Here is a 19,258-nt window from a genome sequence, read left to right as displayed (position 1 = left end):
AGGCCTCTGTTCAGATATTACCTACTGTGCCTTTTCCCTACCTCCATCACCTCAGCACTGTTTACTATCCAAAGGAGAGTCTTCAAAAATACTTTGAACATTTAAATACATGTTCCTAGTGCATTTAAATACATATTCACTAGTGCTCCTAGTGCGTGAGACAGAATAATTGAGAAAGAAGCAAAACAGGCTCTACCAACCCCTTATAAACCTTACACAGGACTCATCACAACCTGAAATCAACACTAATTTCTCGGTGGCATTCTTTCAAATCAGGCTGGAAAGATGAGATTACTAACATTTGATCCCTGTGTGGATTGCTAAGAGTTCTCTCTCAGGAAGCCTGCAGTTCACCCAGTTCTTGGCTAGTGGAAAGGAAGGCAACATCTATTTTTCCTGGGAATTTTTCATACCTCCTCATCCAGGTTCTCTGTTCCACTCAAGAGAAGGCTTGCCTAATAGATTGACAATAACTGTTTGTTGGTAGAGTAAAAGAGCAACATGAAAGAGTGATGTTATTCTGCTCCATTTTGTTTCCAATATGGCATGCATGCACTCCATATATAAAAGCACTGGATTTCTCATACCTTAAGGTATGTTTTGACAAAGGTAAAACTGTAACATGGAATTTTGTTTTCTAAATCAAAGGCAAAACCCACTAACAGGACTTGAAGAGTCTTTTAACATGAAAGATATCTTATTCTTATCTTCAAAGGAGCCCAAAAAACAGCCACCAGCCATTATTCAGTTGGTTACAAAGATGTGCTGATATAGGAAAGGTTTTCGTTTGTTATATCTATTCGTACATTGTTATAAAGACATGGTAGACTATCTCCCAAACATATTATGGTGACTTTTAATCCCCATAATTTGCAATATGATGTGGAGGAAATGAAAAGACAATTCCTTAGGATAATCTTAGTGTACCTGTTACGTGTCAGTTTGCAGAAGATATCTAGATGTTATATAATTCAATAAACAATTCAAAGATTTATGCAGGTAGATACTATATGCCAAAAACAGCAGCAAGTGAAAAGCTAAAATAGAAACAACACAAATTAAGCAAAACAAATTACAAACAAATGAAAATAACGTGGGTGGAAGCACCTTACCAGTTTTAGGTGTCAAACTCAAATCTGTATCAGAAGAAGAGGACTGTCGACTGTAGGACTTGGAAGGTGAAAAGGAATAGATTTGGTTTTTCAGAGGGGTGGAGGGTCCTGATGAATGAGGATTGGGGTTGGGATCTTCATTGAAAGGAATCCTGCCGGAAGAAGGTGGAAACATATTCAGTGATCCTATGCCAAAGGACCGGGCTGATCACAGCACGATCCCAAAACCAGGATGTGGGCAGGGATGGGACAGGGCCAAGAGTTACTTGAAGTGGGAAGCTAGATCAGGATGCCCACAGGCATTAACAAAGGCTGTTAACTGCACAACATCGTGGAGGCAGATGGGCATTACTTGTCAGCAAAACAAAAACCACAGCTAAAGCATAAAGCATCGAAAAGCAGAAAAGTAAACAAGAACATAAAACCCATCAAAACCATGGCTGCAAGAATGCAGTATGTTTTTGGAACCAGGTTGTTACAAAAGAAAACAAAGCGATGATTGCAGGTTATATATCTGTGCGTTTATGTACACACAGACACATATTATATAGATATAGATATAGATATATATAAACACGCATATATATTTCCAAGAAAAACTGTTTCCTTATCCGTTAGCATCTGCAGGGTGCCACAGCTAAAAACAAAGCAGGAAGAGGAGAATCATACCAATAACATTGTACTCACAATCTCTTGCTACCTTTAGCATCGCCTTACCTGTTTGTCCGGTTTAAGACTTCTTGCGCATAACCATTTCTGAGAATATCATGATCGAGCCTGAAGCCCAATCAAAATATGCATTTTCCCCCCTACTACAAGAGAGACACCTGAGATGCAAATTTCATTATGGGAAGGGGGAAAAAAAAGGAAGAAAGAAACACATAGGCACACACTAAAGCAAAAGGAGGTCAGAAGATATCCAAAATGTCTCCTATTTTCTCGGACTTAGCAGAAGAACATAAAGGACTTATTTGGAGAAGAACAACTCTCAGGGAGAAAAGGTACCTGCCTACACTGCCTGCCTGCCTGTCACTGTGCCTGCCGCCTGTCTCTCCCCAGCTTCTGAATCTGAGCAGTCTCGTACCAGTGTAGATGAGAGTGGGAACAGACACAGAGAAGTTCTGAGTAAGCCGTGAGCCAGTAGCAGTGTGAATTGGACTGTTGTGAGTCGAACGACATCCATGGTTGGGTGGATGAGCCAGCAGAGACCTGAGAGAATTTGCAGCCAAGGTCGAAGGAAAGGAAAAAATACATACAAAAAATGGCAAAGTTACATTTAAAAATTATTCTAGGGTGTTCTAGTTACTGGAAGGTTGCAGCTGTGGTTTGCTTGTTTGTTAAGAGCAAGCTCTAAAGCAGGGGTGTCAAACGTAAGGTCTTCGGGGATTCCCAATATGGCCCACAGTACTTCTAATAGATTCCACCAAATTCAGTGAGGGGGTAAAAGTGGGAAATTGGGATGTTTCCTGAAAATTCAGTCCACTTATGAAATGGCTCCAGCTTGCTACTTAAGTTAGCTTTATACTTAAGGCAAGGATGCAACGAGTTAATTACCATCACACAGAGAAGATGAAGAAAGAAGTTATTAGATAATCACACATCACCTTCCTCCTCCTCCTCAACCTCAAGAAGAGGAGTTTGGGAGATGGATATTCAGCAAAGTGCAGCCTAATTGATTTTTAAAATATAAGATATATGGACATAGCTTCCAGGAATCTACACAGAGGAGTACTGCCTTTGTCGACTCGTTTGAGTTTTACACCCCTGCTCTAAAGAATCAAGACAAATCTTAAGAAAACAGCTAAGTATTACTTGGTTAAAATGTAATTATAATTGTGGCAAAAGTTTAGCTGGAAAGCTAAAACTAGCTCCCGGTAATCCTTGAAATCTATATTCAGAGAAATGAACTGAACCAACTTGATTTTATTTCTAATCAATATAAACGTCTAATATGCAAAGTGAAATCAATGGAAGATTTAGACTATTATAAAAGCGATTAGGTCATTCAAGTAAAAACTTAAATAGAATTCTCACATTTATATGGGTGCCCCCTTGGATAAAAATAAAAAAGGTTATTCCTAACCTAAAAAGAGACATCCACAAATAGATTTCACTTGGTTAAATTACATAATTTGAACATTTCAGTAAGCACAACTAAGATAATCTCATATTTCTTTTTAGCCATTTTTCCTCTTTAGATTTCAATGAAAAAGGCTATATAATTGCAAGACATAAAGTAATATATTCTCACTGGCATTTAGCTTTCCTAAACAAAGTACTTTCAGATTGGCACAGTACTATTTCTATTTCCCTGGCTCATTCTAGAAGTTGAACTCCATGAACTGCTACAGAACTGAGAGTTGGCCAACTGCCTACTAACTAAAGTGAAAGGGCAGCAAAACTTTAGAACAAATTAAGTAATATGAGAGAGGAAAATATTACAGACAGCTGCAAAAACCTGATAGCGCTCAATTATCACATATTAGCTTAGAGCTACACTGAAGACTTTTTCCTCTTATGTCCATGTACAGCAACTGCATTCAGAATAAAAATACTAAAAACAGAAGTCCTACAGGATTTAATTTTGCAAAATACGTTGCCAAATACAGGCATCCCATTGAAGCAATTTAACAATGAGAAGAGAAAACACTCGGGAATGCAGAACAGACTAATGCCACCACCAGCATGTTGTGCCATACTGCAAGAATCACACGTAGCTGAGGCATCTGACACACCGTACTTTATGCCTACAACATCTGGTCAAAGCATTCATTTTAGTTACTCAAGTTTCTCAATACAAAACAATTTATCAACATAAAAGGAAGACAGGTGTATGTATATTTAACCAAAGCAGGAAAACAAAAGCATGCAACACAATATGAATATGAAAAGAATACACAAAAGAATCTTTCCAGGGAACATTTAACTCATACTTACTCCTTTATTTCCTTGGATGGGGAATTACATGCAGGTAAGAATACAGGTGTGTTACTTAATTTGTCCAAGGTACAGGCTGTTCCTATGGCTCGTACTACTAGTCCAGATTCTCCCTCCAGATCGAAACACTGCAAATAGCCAACCACTGCATTTCCTCTCATTTCTAGTACCTTTAAGCCAATCTTCCTTTGCAGTTCCCCTACCAAAGAAATACAAATCATTTAACTCAAAATTAACTTAAAATTATTTTGAATATTGATGATATGAACTTTAATTGAACTGCAATTAAGATATTAAAAGAAATTTCCTGAAGATTAGGGCTGTCAACCAGTGAAGTGACATGCTTCCATTCACTGGAGACCTTCAGAGACTGGAGACCCATCTGCCCAAAAAGCTTTAGCAAATAGAGTCCCCCACTGGTGGAAGATGGGTGGGGACAAATTCAATCAATCAATCAATCAATCAATCAATCAATCAATCCTGCACCAAGCAGGAGATTGGACTAGATTAGTATTTCTCAATCTTAACCACTTTAAGGTGTCAGGACTTCAATTCCCAGAATTGAATTCTGGGCATTGAAGTCCAGACATCAGCTTGCTATATTTCCTTTTTTATAAAAAACAGCAAAGACAAAAGGATCCTTTAAAATAGTATGGCAAACTGTTTCATACTTTCAAGTTAAGTCTTCCCTTTCTTTTTACTTGTTATTCGTAAGTTTGATTATGTGCTATCAAGTTGTTTTCAACTCCTAGCAACCACACAGATTGATTTTAGGTTATTTGCACTAAAATATATCCCCAGTGTGCTCTAAATGTCCCTCACTGTGCCCACTATATTCCCCCAACCAATTTTATTATATTTGTCTTTCCCTCTTCCTCATACCCTGCCATGCTTATATGGGGTGGGCAACCTATATCTTTTCACATGTCCTTTGACTACAATTCCTATCATTTCTAACCTCTAGCCATAATGGCTGAACAGACTGGAGTCAAAGTCCAACTATGATGGAGAAAAACAGGTTGCCTGATTTATTTTCTTCTTTCTTCCTCTTAGGGAAACTATTTTTCAACAAAAATATTATCCTTCTCACTTTTGCTATCTGCCCCCCCTTTTTGGCATAGGTGTTATTCTTGGACTATTCCCACTAGATTGTAGACATTTCCTGTACCTATACATGTGCGCTGGTTCATTGATTCTCAGTGAAGAAGAGATATTAAAATATTATCTGCCCGTTCATCCCTTGGAATTGCCCCAGATATGCAAAACCCTCCCTTTAATTTGTGGGTTTTCATAATTTTTCATACAGAGAATTACTGCTAAATATTATAAAAGAAGATTTGTGCACAATTATGAATGTCAGGAAATCCTTTATCACATTGGCCTTTCTTCACACGGTTTTAAATCCAACCTCTAAAACTTTTAGAATATTGTGAAACAAATTTTAGTCAAAATCTGTTTATGATTTAGTGACAAATCCCAGTTCTTTTCCTGTAGCAACCATAAGTATATTTTTAAACTATAACACTCACTACGCAAAGTTGAAAAGGGGCACAAAACAATATCAAGAAATCAGAATGAAATTAAACTACCTTTCATATACTGGCAATGATCTAAATTTTTGTTTCAGAAGAACATGTGTGTACATATGTGTAAAACTGCTTTACACATGCATATGCCATTAGAAATAAATTATTTAAGTTTCAGATTGTTCATCAACCCCCAAACATTACATGAAAATAATTTAATAGTTTAACTAATAGTACTGTGAATGATAATTATAATAATAACAATTTTGTCCAATTATTGTTATTATATAGTATTATATTAGTCCACTCAATAGGTGGACAAAAATGCCAAATCCAGTTTAAACATCTGGCTGACTTGCAACCAACCATGATGATGATGATGATGATGATGATGATAATAGAGAAAATTCAAGGCCGCTCTTGCTGGTGGCTGACCATCCAACCTTGGGTAACATTGTCTTGCCACTAGCCACCTCACCTTTAGGACTAGGGACTGGAATGGAGCTCTACAGAGACCCCAAAAGATTAATTGACCCCAATTGACCATCCATCATCCCAGACATTTATCGACCTCTTGGATAGTCCTATCAACCCTTGAGGTCAATACTGACCACTTTGGGGAACCCTGGCCTACCCACTTTTCCTGGATGGAGAGAGTCTACTCACTTTGGTCCTACACTGCTAATTTCATATTTAGTTTACAACACGGGGCTTCATCTACTAGGCTACTTTTGGGCTTAGCCTGGAAACTGCAGCAGCTGCAGAATACAGTTGCCAAACTGCACAACTGGGCAGCAGCCACTTACATATGTTATCAGTGTGGAAGCCACTGCAAGGCTGGTAATTATTAAGCCAGATTCAAGGTTCTACTTTTGTCATATATACAGTGCAAGACAACTTCAGGCTGGGAGATCTGGCAAATCTTTTTCCCTTTACCTTGACCAGGCTGAAGAGTGTCACCTCCAGAATACCCACACGAGGAGCTTTTCCAAGACAACCTACTTTCTGGAATGCTCTCCTTATTGCTCTTCAGAAGCACCTACTGTTACATTCTTTAGGCACTTGCTCATCATCTAAATGTCCACTCAGGTCTTTCCATGTGGAAATATTTTTTTCCTTTCCTCCCTTATGTATATGTTTTTGTATACGTTACTTTAATTCATCATAATTTATTTTGCTGTATTCTAATATTTTTTATTTGTTCACATAAATGCATTTTTTCAATTTTTATAAAGTAAGCTTTTTTTTCCTTTTTGCTAAAGTTTGAACTCATGCTTAGCCATCTACAATTCTGGGGGAAAGTTTTAAAATAAACAAACTAGTAGACCCTGGTAAAGCAATGATTCCTATCTTACAACTAAGGACTGGATTAGCTTCCAATTGTATGAAAAAAAAATCCATAAAATTAATGGCTGAGGTCAGTTGTTCACACGTTCAGTGCCTAAATTTATCATCCTGTAAAGTACATTTACATAGTTCAACAATACAAAGTGACCTTTGAAATTCCAACATGCCAGAGACTACGTGGCTACTTTATAACTTTAACTACAGTTTCAGATCAGACTAGAAATCACAAGTTATAATCATCTCTGTTTGTAAATTATTGTTGGATTAAGTTATATGTTAACAGGTAAAATGCTTACCAATTACTGTTTGGGTAGTTGTTCTGTAGGCACATTCTTAACTCCAAATGAAAAAGCAATTTCATTACCTTTACAACATCCATTATACCTTCTACAGTATATGCAAACAAAATATTGTCTCTATTTTTTTAGGGTACAATAGCTATAACTTGTCCAGTTAGTTTACAGGGTATTAAATAAATAATACAAATCAAGTCATTAAAAATACATAATAATGCAAAGCATTTATTAGTGACACCCCAATTTCTTAAAATTAAAATTAAAACTACCTGACATTAATGAAATAAGGCGCTGCCTGGCCTCATTTGATGCTCTTGGTGTACGGATTCGGTCTATCCATTGATATTCTGGATCTTCATTAACCACAAGTTCTTCTACAAATCCATGAATAATTACAGCTTTATAGCACTTTGGAATAGACGTGGCTGTTAAAGATACAGTATGACTTATATTTAATTAGTTAAAATCATATTAACACTCTGTAAAGCTTGATTCAAGTTGGGCACCTCTGCCAAACGTGATGCTTGGAAGAAGGCAATCAAGGTAGAGTATCAGAAGACAATCTTAGGGTGAGAATAGCTTGAATCAAAATTAATCTCACTAACAACCAGCAAAGGCAGTTATAACAAATGAGAGAGGACCCAGTATACTAACCCAGTGTTTCTCAATCTTGGCAATTTTAAGACTGGTGGACTTCAACTTCTGGGAGTTGAAGTCCACCAGTCTTAAAGCTGCCAAGGTTGAGAAACACTGCACTAACCAGTCAATTCTGGCTGCTATTTTGCACTAATCTGGGTTATCAAAGAATGCATTATATACTATAATAGTGGAATCTAGTTGGGAATACCAACAGAAATCTAAAAGTTCTTAATCTTAAATGGACTGCTTTAGTTCACTGGTTCTTTCATTTTTCATATACAAAAAATATGTTTATTGACTTACTGCAGAAAAATTTTACTCCACATGATGATTGTCTAAAGCGATTTAAATCATTAAAAAGGTCTACCTTCACCATCACATTGATCTCTCCACGTATACCTGGATGTGAGAAAAAATGCAACAGGGTGAGCATTTCAATGAGAACACAGAAACTGAAGTTCCTAACTATCCAAGTTACTTGATGACAGCCTTATATTCTAAACCCTGACACAATTCAGGTACAATTTCAAACAGAAAATAGCTTCTGAAAATATATTAGTAACTAAATCAACAAAAAGAAAAGCAAAATTATAAACCAGATTATCCTTTATTTGGAGTGGTGCCCATGATGTGGAATTAACGTCTGCTGGAAATTAGTCCCTGTTATGATTTCTTTTGTCCAAAGAATAAAATCTTACCTGTACCTTTTCTTGATTTCTTGATCTTATTTTTTTAAACTGCCCAATTAATTGTTGGCTTTACTATTTTTACCTTTGACCATGTTTCTTTGTTATGGTATTCATCATGGTGTAAACCATTGTGTACTTTTAAGGAACAACGATATTGAAATACTCTAAATATACAAAATGATAAAAATTAAACAACCTAAGAGACTCAGATACTACAACAGAAAACTTCTTTTCTCAGCTCTCATTCTTCCCTCCTTTAGATCAGGGTTCCTCAACCTCAGCAACTCCCAGAATTCCCCAGCCAGCTTGGGAGCTTTAAGAAGTGTGGACTTCTTTGCTGTGTCCACACAGCAAAGCTGGCTGCAGAATTCTGGGAGTTGAAGCCCACACATCTTTAAGTTCCCAAGATTGACAAACACTGCTGTAGTATATATTTCAGTGGCAACTGATGCAGTCAAAGGGGCGCATGCCTGCCCAAAATGTTTTATTCAGAGGCTCCTTGGCACAAGGTATGGTGAAGCTGCAATGGTGGTTGCCTGCATCGTTGTGACACAAACAGCTGTTGTAGCCATCTCATCCACAATGCCTCATTCTGAGGCCCCTTTGAGAGTGGGACATGTAGGGCTGTTGCCGAGCTGTGCTGACTTGTTTTCTACAATGGACAGGTATTGTACCTGAATAGGAAGGAAGGCAGACAAGGTGGAGAAGGTGATGACTGCTAGTTCCGCCTCTTTAAGAACACCAGAGGATAGGAAAGAAGGGGGTGAGATGGAGAAACTGGTCATCAGTGGTCATAATTTCTTTTTTAAATACAACATTGTTCCATGAAGGAAGGAGGATGGATACATCTGAAGTTCAATGCTATCTTTCTTTCAATAGAGCCAGTGCAGTATATGGATTAAGATGTTGGATTGTGACCAGGGAGACCTAGGCTCAAGTCCAGCCTTAGCTATGGTAACTCATTGGGTCAACTCCTCTTTCTCAGTCCAATCTACCTCACAGGGTTGCTAGTGTGAGAATAAAATGAAGGGAGAGCCCCATATAAGCTGTGTGGAATACTTGGAAGAAAGGCAGGATATAAGATATTTATATACATGTTATATAAATATGTATTTATATAACATGTATATAAATACATACATTTTTAAAGATGTTTTATCCCGCCTTTATTATTTTTATAAATAACTCAAGGCGGTGAACATACCTAATACTCCTTCCTCCTCCTATTTTCCCTACAACAACCACCCTGTGAGGTGAGTTGGGCTGAGTCACCCAGCCGGCTTTCATGCCTAAGGCGCGCCTAAAACTCACAGTCTCCTGGTTTCTAGCTTGGAGCCTCAACCACTAGACCAAACTGGCTATTATTATTTATGCATTCATTTACTTATTTTATGATGATGATTTATTATTTATTATTGACTTGCTGTGGCAGAAAACAGCATATGAAAGACGTGAGTAATAGTTTGTGGTAAATTAGAAAGCGGAACATTTGGTGTCTTAAAGCTTCTAAAAACAATTATCTGGGGAATATAAGGCAATCTCCACTAGTGAGTGAAGAATTGGGCGTAGAGCAGGCAAGCCCTCCAAAACTGTGACCTGAACTGCAAGCTATGACATAAAGCCTAATGTCATGTAAAACCTCCTTCTTCACCAGCCTTTGAACTCTAGACTCGTGAAACATGAGACGGAGTCAACAGGTCCATCAGGAAGCTGGCTGAGGGACAGCATCCTTAATGACCCTGTGTTCTGTGCTGCAAATCCTGGAAAAGAACTGAGTTCATACCGTATCTCAGATCTGACACTACATGGAGAAATTGACACCGGAGGCTTCCATAAATACATTTTTAAAAGCAAGTCCTTGGAAAAAGAAGGATGTCCTTTTAAGAACACAGTTTGAATGATCATTTTAAGGACCCAAGAATAAATACTTAAAGCATGTTGAACAGAATTCAGTTTTTGGTCTGAATTCTCATTCACGCGATCAGATTTTTCCTGACAACATTATTATTGATGTCTTTATAAAAGAAAAATGCTGCGCAATTATAAATAAAATCTCTTAAAAATGACCAAGATTTAAAAATAACAATACATACAGTAGGCAGAAAAGAACTAAAAGAAAAAGTCTCAAGTTGAACTATACAAATAATTCTCTCCCCTCCCCACCCCCATTTCCAATTCTGTCAACAAAGCTCATGCAGGTTTTGTCTATTAAAAATATTTTATAACAACTGAAAGTCTCACCATGTATTGTGTCATAAATTGGAAACCAGCCAGAAATAACTGTAGCTGCTTCGCTGTAGAGCAGAGGGTCAATATCAATGTAAACTTTTCCAATGGCATCATTAGCACTATAAGTATCATGATCAAGGACAGTTATCTGTAGAGGCTCATCTTGTAGATCTTCATCATCCACCTAGAAAATAGAACAATAACGAAGCTTCAACGTTTTACCAAATAGAGCCATTATTAAGAAAAACTGCGCTGAGTTCAATTTATCATTTGTCTGAGCAAATAACATCAAACTCAGCTTTCTGATTTTGGCTTATTCATAAAATACATAGTTTAACGCAGTCCCCTATTATGATGAAATCACAGACTGTGATCAGTCATGTCAGAGTGATACTACGTACCAGGTTCATGCATCTATTCTAGAATAAGTTCACAACCTATTCTCTTGCACTTCTGAAGACATTGCTTTGACCTAAGCACAGAGTCTAAACTACAAGTTGATGTTCAGTTCAAACTGGATCTCCCTATATAGAAGCAACTGAAATATAAAACTAGAATGCTTTTGAAATCCCTGCTGATGGTACATTAATCGATGCTGCACAGTACAAAATAAGAGCTTTTAATGAAGGTTGTTCCAAGCTCTAAAAGCTACTGAGAAGCTGAAAACAGAAGCAGGTGTTTCTATCTCTTCTTACAACCATGTCAAAAAACCTGGACATATAGAGGAAGGGTATGATTAACCCTGAGACTTCTTCACATAACTCTAAATTAATCTTCCCCACAACCTTTTGCTCCTCTGAGGTACAGGCAGCAACTCTAATCCTCCTCAATGAGCAGGCTCACTGCTGAACCAAATCATTGTGAACTACTCTGTTTCATGCACATCCACCATCCTGTTTTTCCTCCAGATAACAATTTCTACAAAACGCATCTGGATAGGATTTTCAAAGATAAAAAGTTAACCTCTTATAAATAGATACAAATCTCCTTTCATCTATATTCCTCCATGTCCTTTTTCTTTTTTTTACAAATTTATTTTTCTTTAACCTTCCATATATTTCCTAAACGTTTTTCTTTACCAAACTCTGCAGTATTTCCAAATATGGCAGGCAAATTAAAACAGAAAATATTTAGGGGTATGCATGAAAAGCAGAAAGTGGTTTTGTTTCAAACCCCAAACAAACACACCGGTTCCAGAGGTTCTGCTGAATTGTTCCAGGCAGGCTGCAATCTGGTAAAACTAAAACATCTGGTTCTTCCAGATGTTGCCTGAGACAAAATCTGGAGAAGCCTTATGAGAGGAGTAGGCCAAGGGTGATACCACCTTGCTCCTCTCTCCTCATCTCCATCATATGGCCTGTGTGGTGACCTGGCCACTGAACTTTCAATGTTTCCATCTCTCTACCTCCCTTTATGCTGTCCTTGAAGCCAAGGGTAACAATGGTAACAGCTAAGGGGAGGCAGGGTAAGAGAGAAAAACAAGGCCTAGCAAAACTGTAGATGGGAAGGCTGAAAGCCAATGACATTAGAGGCAGTAGCTTTACAACTGACCTTTCCCCACAATCTTCCCAGGGCCTTCCTTTCCCTACCTCTCCTTAGCCACTGCCACATGCTCATCCTCACTTGACTTCAAGTGCAGACTAAGAAGAAGTAAATGGAAAAGGACGGCCCTGGGGAGATGGAAGGGGGGGACAGAGCACTCTTGAAGTCAAGGACATTGGCAGTTATCCAACCAGCCTGCCTGCTCCATCTTCCCAGCTCCTTTCTTTCCACACTTCCTCTTAGCCACTATCACAGATGTCTTTCCCTTTTTCTCATGTTCCCTCGTTCCCCAAAACACTTCTGCTCCCAATGTACATATTTTGGTTCAGAAAATGACTACCAGAAATGGAGTATATTTCGCATACCTAAAATACCATAGTAATTTTTCCTAGTTTGCATAATTCTCTTGAAAAAATTAGGATAGTTTGCAGATATTGATGTATATCCAGAAATTGATCACACATATATTTACTATTGAGTTTGCCAGCTTCAAGGTAATTCTCCCTTCAAGCCTATCAATGAATTGTACTTATTTTTTTAGTGGTGGTGGGGTTGTGTATGTCTATTTACCTCAAATTTAAACCACTCTGAATTCCACTGAGGATTGAGGGATTTGGGATAGACATCTGTCTTAAATGTGGTGTTTCCAAACTTTACCTGAAAAAGATAAAAAATATATTAAAAACTGAAAGCAAAATCATATTTGCCTTTGCATTTTATTCCAAAGTGCCATCTTACAATATTTCTTAAACAATATTATGCAATTATTTTCAAGAACCTAATTTCTTAATGGGCATATCACTTTCCCATTCAGTTCAATGGACCAAGTCATTGTTATTACAGTTTTGTTAACAAAATAAGGCAATGACTATTTCTTGAATATTTCACACACTTTCATCTTCTTCCCTCTTCTGTTTATCATTAAATTTAGTCCTTAGAAACATAGCCTCATCAAACTATGCTTTAAGGACAACAATGGTATCAACAATATAGGAACGTCCTTATGGTTTGTTTCCAGTTTGTAAGCCTCAAGGAACTGAGTTTTACCCAACTGTACCATTCTGCAAGCAAAATACTTACTCCAAAGGAATCAGCCTAACTTGTCCCATATAGCCTTTAAATCTGTGCTGTAAAGCTCCGGAGAAAATTTGGAAAGCACGGGGAGTACAAAATTTGAGGTGCACAAAAAAACAGTTCATTTAATTTTGAGTATATTTGTTTGTATGGTTCCCTTTTATAACTATGAACTAAATTACACAGGATTGGCAGAGCCCTAATAGGTCTTGAATGGACTGGGCCATAACATAAAGTACAAAAGAGCACCCTGGGATGGCTGCAGAACTGAGACAGTAGTCCGTGTCAATGCCATTTTCCCTTTAGACAGAACGGACTATCAGAAATTAACCCATCTGGAAGGAAAAAAATGGTAAGAATGTTTAATCCCCCTCTGCCTATTTCCACTTTTTGCATTTGAAAATCATACTCTTACTGTGTTATACTATCTGAAGAGAATAATCTCAACAGCTGGGACTGCTGTACCTCTGTCACATGCAGTACAATCTCATGTAATGCTAAATCTCAGTGCAAATAAAGACTGCTTATTTCAAACTTATCTTTATCTATGCAACATCTAAAAGCGGTACAGTAATGCGATGTTTTAGTCCTATCGTCAGAATCATTGCTGGCAGCAACCCTAGTTATTTTAAAAAAGCTCAGTTGCATTTAGTAGTGCAATAATATTTTTTATTTTGTCTGTGCTTATACTGAAGCTCAGGACAAACTATTAGAAACCACAACTCTGTATAAACAATATTGACAGTACAACAATATAATAATAAACTTCAAAATATTATCTAATCTCACCACAACCATAACTTAATCAGTATCAAGTACTGTCACTGAAAACTAATGTTCTTCTAGCTCCTTAAAGGTCCATAAAAAAAGAAATGTTCAAAGGGCCTTTTGAAACCTTTAGGAAATCAGCTTCCAAATGTAGTTCAAGATGGAATTAATTCCAAAGGGTCAGAGCTAGATTGGAGGAAGCTCTAAAATGTGGCAAGGCCATTCTGACATGAGGGAAGACTAAGTGACCTTGATTATATAATTAAGGTGAATGCACAAGCGCATGAACTGTAATCAAATGATTCAAGTAACTGGGGATTCCTGTACACACTGCCTGGAAGGTCAGCACTAAAGTTTGAACTGGTAATACTTCCTAAGATCCAGCCAATCTACGAAATGAATCAGGAAAAGTTCAGAACCCCACAAACTATACTTTTCTGGACTTGAACCAGAAGATGGAGAGCAAAGGCAAAAAAAGCTTGCCAACAAACTACTGCAAGAGGTCAGATGGAAAATCACTAAAGCATGAACTAACTCCTTAGCCATCTCAGAAGTAAGAAATGCCACATTTCTGGATATTCAGAAGGTAACAAGTCAGAAGACTGTAAAGAATATATTTCATTGATAAAAGATTCCCAAATCCCAGAGACACTAGCAAGTGACAATCCTGGACGGTTAAAGAAATACAGGTAGTCCTCACTTAATGACCGTTTGTTTAGCAATGGTTCAAAGTTATGACAGCCTCAGAAAGGGTGCTTCACAGCCCATAAAGTACTTCCAGCCATCGTAAAAGTCACACTGCCCCCCCCCCCAGTCACATGGCCGCATTTCAGGCACTTGGCAACCAGCTTTCATTTATGACCAGTTCCCAAGCACCCCGCGATGTGATCGCCATTTGCAATCTTCTCTGCTGGCTTCCCAGTTAGAAGCTGGCAGGGAAGGTTGCAAGTGGAGGGGATGTGGCAGTGTGCAGGAACCAAACTCAAATCCTGAAGATTTCAGCTCCATTCCTGCACACTGCTGAGAGAGGGGAGGGGAAAGAGGACATCCTTCTTTCGCTCTATCCTCTTTCACTCTGTCCTCTTTCCCCTCCCCTCTCTCAGTGGTGTGCTCCGTTCACCGCTAAGAGAGGGGAGGGGAAACAGGACAGAGAAAGGAAAGAGGGGAAAAAAGGAAAGAGGGGAAAGGGGACATTCACTGCTGAGAGAGGGAAGGGGAAAGAGGACGGAGTGAAAGAGCTATCTGCTGAAGGGTTTCAGCTCTGAAATCCTTCAGCAGACAGCTCTTTAGCTCCATCCGCTTAACAACCCGGAAGATCACTTAACGACCTCAATGACTGCAATCTGGAGTGCCGGGATTGCAGTCACTGAGCAAAACAGTCACGTAGGCATCTCACTTAATGACCACTTTGCTCAATGACCAAGATTCCAGTCCCAATTGTGGTCATTAGGCAAGGACTACCTGTAGGAGGAAAGGAAGAAGACTGATCACAATGAAACACAGTAAGCCTGGGTCTTGTCCAGATTTAATTTAAGGTAGTGAAAACACATCCAACTGGAAATCCCAGTGACCACTATCATCACCTTGGCAAATTCAACTTCAGCTGAGAGGAAAGAAGAGCTAATGATATATCAGAAAATGAATTAATTTTAAGACCGAGAATGGATTGGTCTGGTCAAAAATTGTTGATGAATTAGAGCTGGAAGGAATGTACCTTGAAGAGAAAAAATTTACAGTAACTTGGTCAGATTGGGTTTCTTTGAATAAATTATAAAATGTAAGCTACAAATTCTTAAATTAAATTGAGGGTATTACTATGAGATTTTTATGCTCTTTAGATATAGTAGTGCCTAACCAACCAAAGAATATTGAATAAATCAAAATCTGATAGGTTGACACAATAGGCTAAGCAATAAATTATAGTTTTTAAATCACAACGACTGGCCTTCACACTACACTTGAAGCCAAAATCAAACAAATCATATTCTGTCTTAATAAACTGTAATGAACAAAATCAGGGACTCATGAGAATCTCAAACATATTGCTATGCATTTTTGCTTTGCCACATTGCCTAAATTGGAGATTTGCTAAAGCTTAATTCTGTAGGTTCAGCAAAAGCTCTAGATTCAGCCTAATAAAGAAAATCTTTAACTCACAATAAGACTGTAAAGTAGGAGAAGGGTATGTTTACAAAGGAGGCAGACAGTGGTAAACTGCTTTGGGTATGAGAAAAGATTGCTTACGGCGTATAATATGACAGAGTGAAAATGAGTTAATGTGTACAAGAAACTGGCCAAATTCATGAGGGGGAAAGTAGATTAAACTATTGAAAGACTGCACTTACTGAAATGCCTATGGGCGTACATGCAACCAGACTCTTCGCTTTTTTGAAGTCAAGTAATTGCATACAGCACTACACAGTGAAATAAAAGGAAAAACTGAAATAAGCTGACCATATTCATTGCAAAAGCACAGACAGATCACAAAGCTCCTTCAATCTCCTATTAGAGCGTGATCAAACATATAGGTGCATGGTTTGTGAGAGGGTTTTCAGAGTTCAAATGCAGTCATGCAGGATGTTTTCTGACAAATTAAGCACCCTATCTGATTTTAGAATGACCGTCATTTCTGAATGTCTGCTAAATGACGTTCAAAAATAAGATTTATTCTGATTTCCGATTCTGGAAACGGTGGCTGCTCTGAGTTCAGATGACATGTGTAGCCCTAGATAAGCAACAGACCTTGGCTAAAGAGCAATAAGGACTGGGCAACACATGCAATCTCGTTAATCAGGTTTGGCTTAAAGGGTCTCCCAGACAAACTGTTATGAAATCTCTCTGCTTGAAAAATGTGTCAAAAATTGACAAAGCAAGGTCACAGTTTGATTATCTGAGATAAAGAGCAAAAAGGTCAGCTAAAACACTGTCACTGTCCTAGACTGACCCTAACCTTGTCTCAGGAACTTATCAGTAATCCAAAAGCCAATGAACTACTACCGATCCTGTTACATACAGACCAGTCATTCTGAACAGGGTCCCCGAAAATTTTGTGGTATCATCCTAAACGGGGTCAGAGCACCAGAAATGGGGTCCACGTTCCCCTACAGCCTATTTCTGCCAGTTACTTCCCACCGCCCCATGGATCTGTGGGAGGATGCATTTGTGAAAAGAAAAAAAAATCTACAGAGGTCATTCAGGTGGCACAGACCCATTTTATAGGCCCACACCAGGCTCTTGTTTCTTTGTTCTCTGCATTCATATGCCAATAGTAGGGGCCATCTTCGAATTAACCCTCCCTTCCAGGTCTGAATTACACAAAAACTCTGAGGAGGATACTTAATTTACAATTATTCTTGGGTTCTTACATGTTCGCTTGGCAATGATTCTGCCTTGGAAATCACTGAGGTACAGAGTTCACATTATAAACTAGGTTTTTAGGACTAAGATAAACATGTCATATAAATGGAGCCTTTGAGTTTCCATGCACAAACAGCAATGAGGAAAAAAACAGTTCTGGATAAAGAGGCTTCTAATTACATTTTTCTACCTCTTCTTTTCCTTACCTTGTCCACAAGACATCTCCAGTCTCTAGGATATGCAAAAAAAATAAATAACTGGAGCCCAACATACTTTAAATATTCTCCAAGTTTCACTTCATTCCCCCCAAAATGACATCAATAAACATTAGTGACATTCTTGATGCCAGAAACTTTATCACTGCTAAAACCCAATTCTTTAGTCCCTACCAAATACATCCTACAGCAGTCACAAACTCTTTAATCTTTCTAATTTCTTTCTAATTTATCTATATCTGTGAATTCTTCATACACATTTCTGTTACCAACGCAGGTCATTCCCTCAAAGGTATCTTAATCCCCAAAACCAGAAACAACAGATTTAGATCAGCCTACCACAATCTTTAGTTCTTCATAAGTGTTGCAACTACAATTCCCAGGACACCCAGCCAATGAAGGGAATTGCAGTTATAACATATCCAGACATCTGATTAAGCTGAATTAAGTAAAACTTGGAGCTGGGAATTTACCAGATTCAGCACCAACCTGCTGAAATAAATAAGAACTATTTTATCCTCAAGCTATTTTGCAAAATACGTATCATATGGTTCCAAAGCCACCCAGTTAGTTTCTTGGCTACACCAAGTAATACAGTAGAGTCTTGCTTATCCGACATAAACGGGCTGGCAGAACATCGGATAAGCGAAAATGTCAGATAATACACAGTAACGATTGAGTGTGGTAAAAAAAAAAAAACAACAACGATCCGCCGCGCCTGTTGCAATCGATTTTTGCGTTGCAGCACTGCACCGTCAGGAGGAACAAGAAAGAGTACACTCATGCTCGCAAACAGGCGGCACACTTTTCTCGTCGCCGATTTATGCGTGTTGTGTTTTTTTTAGGGGCGTCGGATAAGACAGAATGTCGGATAAGCGAAGGTCGGTTAAATGAGACTCTACTGTACTACTGAATTGCATCTTTATTTTACAAAGCAACAATTCTTCTCAAAACTGCTTCTTGTGTAATTCCTGTATCAAATCACTTCAATATAAGAACTGTCACTCACATTTACATTTTGATCGTAGTGCAGCAAATAAAACAGACTTGAAAGCTCCCATTTCTACAGTGCCATATAGAACAACTGGTGTTGTTATTTAACACCAGTGCCATATAGAACAACTGGTGTTGTTATTTAACACCACTGCCATATAGAACAACTGGTGTTATCCTTTTTCCCAAAGCAACAATTGTAACAAATTATGAATGCTGTCTTTATATCTGCTCTGTTACTCAAAATCTGAAAGCTTCTGCACGATTCCTTCCCTTTCTATTAATATATCAACCATTTGAAATGGAAGTAATGGCCTTATAATGCTTGAAAAACTAATGTTATATATTATTGCAAAAGATTCTGGACCACAGTCCCTTTCAAGGGCTGCATACATTTGTTAATGTTTTAACAAGACTCTAACTTATTTTTGTGGCAAAAGAAAAACACAATTATCCCTTTGGAAATTATTTCAACTATTAATGCTAAAACAACTTTTCCCCAACCTGATATTCTTCAAGACCTTTTGCTTTTAA

At 38.0% G+C, this 19,258-nt stretch overlaps 1 protein-coding gene across 8 annotated transcripts in view; it reads right to left on the bottom strand.

Moving 5' to 3' along the window:
• The window catches only part of C2CD5 (C2 calcium dependent domain containing 5), a 92,591-nt gene that overhangs the window by 70,757 nt on the left and 2,576 nt on the right, over positions 1-19,258 (bottom strand). For all 8 annotated transcript variants that reach the window (XM_088141345.1, XM_088141347.1, XM_088141348.1 and 5 more), the window contains exons 2-7: positions 12,888-12,974; positions 10,788-10,959; positions 8,161-8,256; positions 7,488-7,643; positions 4,050-4,248; positions 1,113-1,264 (exon numbers count right to left, since the gene is read on the bottom strand). In XM_088141345.1, the coding sequence (XP_087997471.1) occupies positions 1,113-1,264; positions 4,050-4,248; positions 7,488-7,643; positions 8,161-8,256; positions 10,788-10,959; positions 12,888-12,974 (862 nt within the window). The remainder of the gene's footprint in view (positions 1-1,112; positions 1,265-4,049; positions 4,249-7,487; positions 7,644-8,160; positions 8,257-10,787; positions 10,960-12,887; positions 12,975-19,258) is intronic.

This window comes from Python bivittatus, unplaced genomic scaffold, assembly GCF_059951505.1.
Source record: "Python bivittatus isolate LINGU-HERP-01145 unplaced genomic scaffold, Pbiv_v1 ctg000330_np1212, whole genome shotgun sequence".
Classification (NCBI taxonomy): Eukaryota; Metazoa; Chordata; class Lepidosauria; order Squamata; family Pythonidae; genus Python; species Python bivittatus.
Note: the sequence above shows the minus strand (reverse complement) of the source record. Positions and strands in the feature narration are given on the sequence as shown.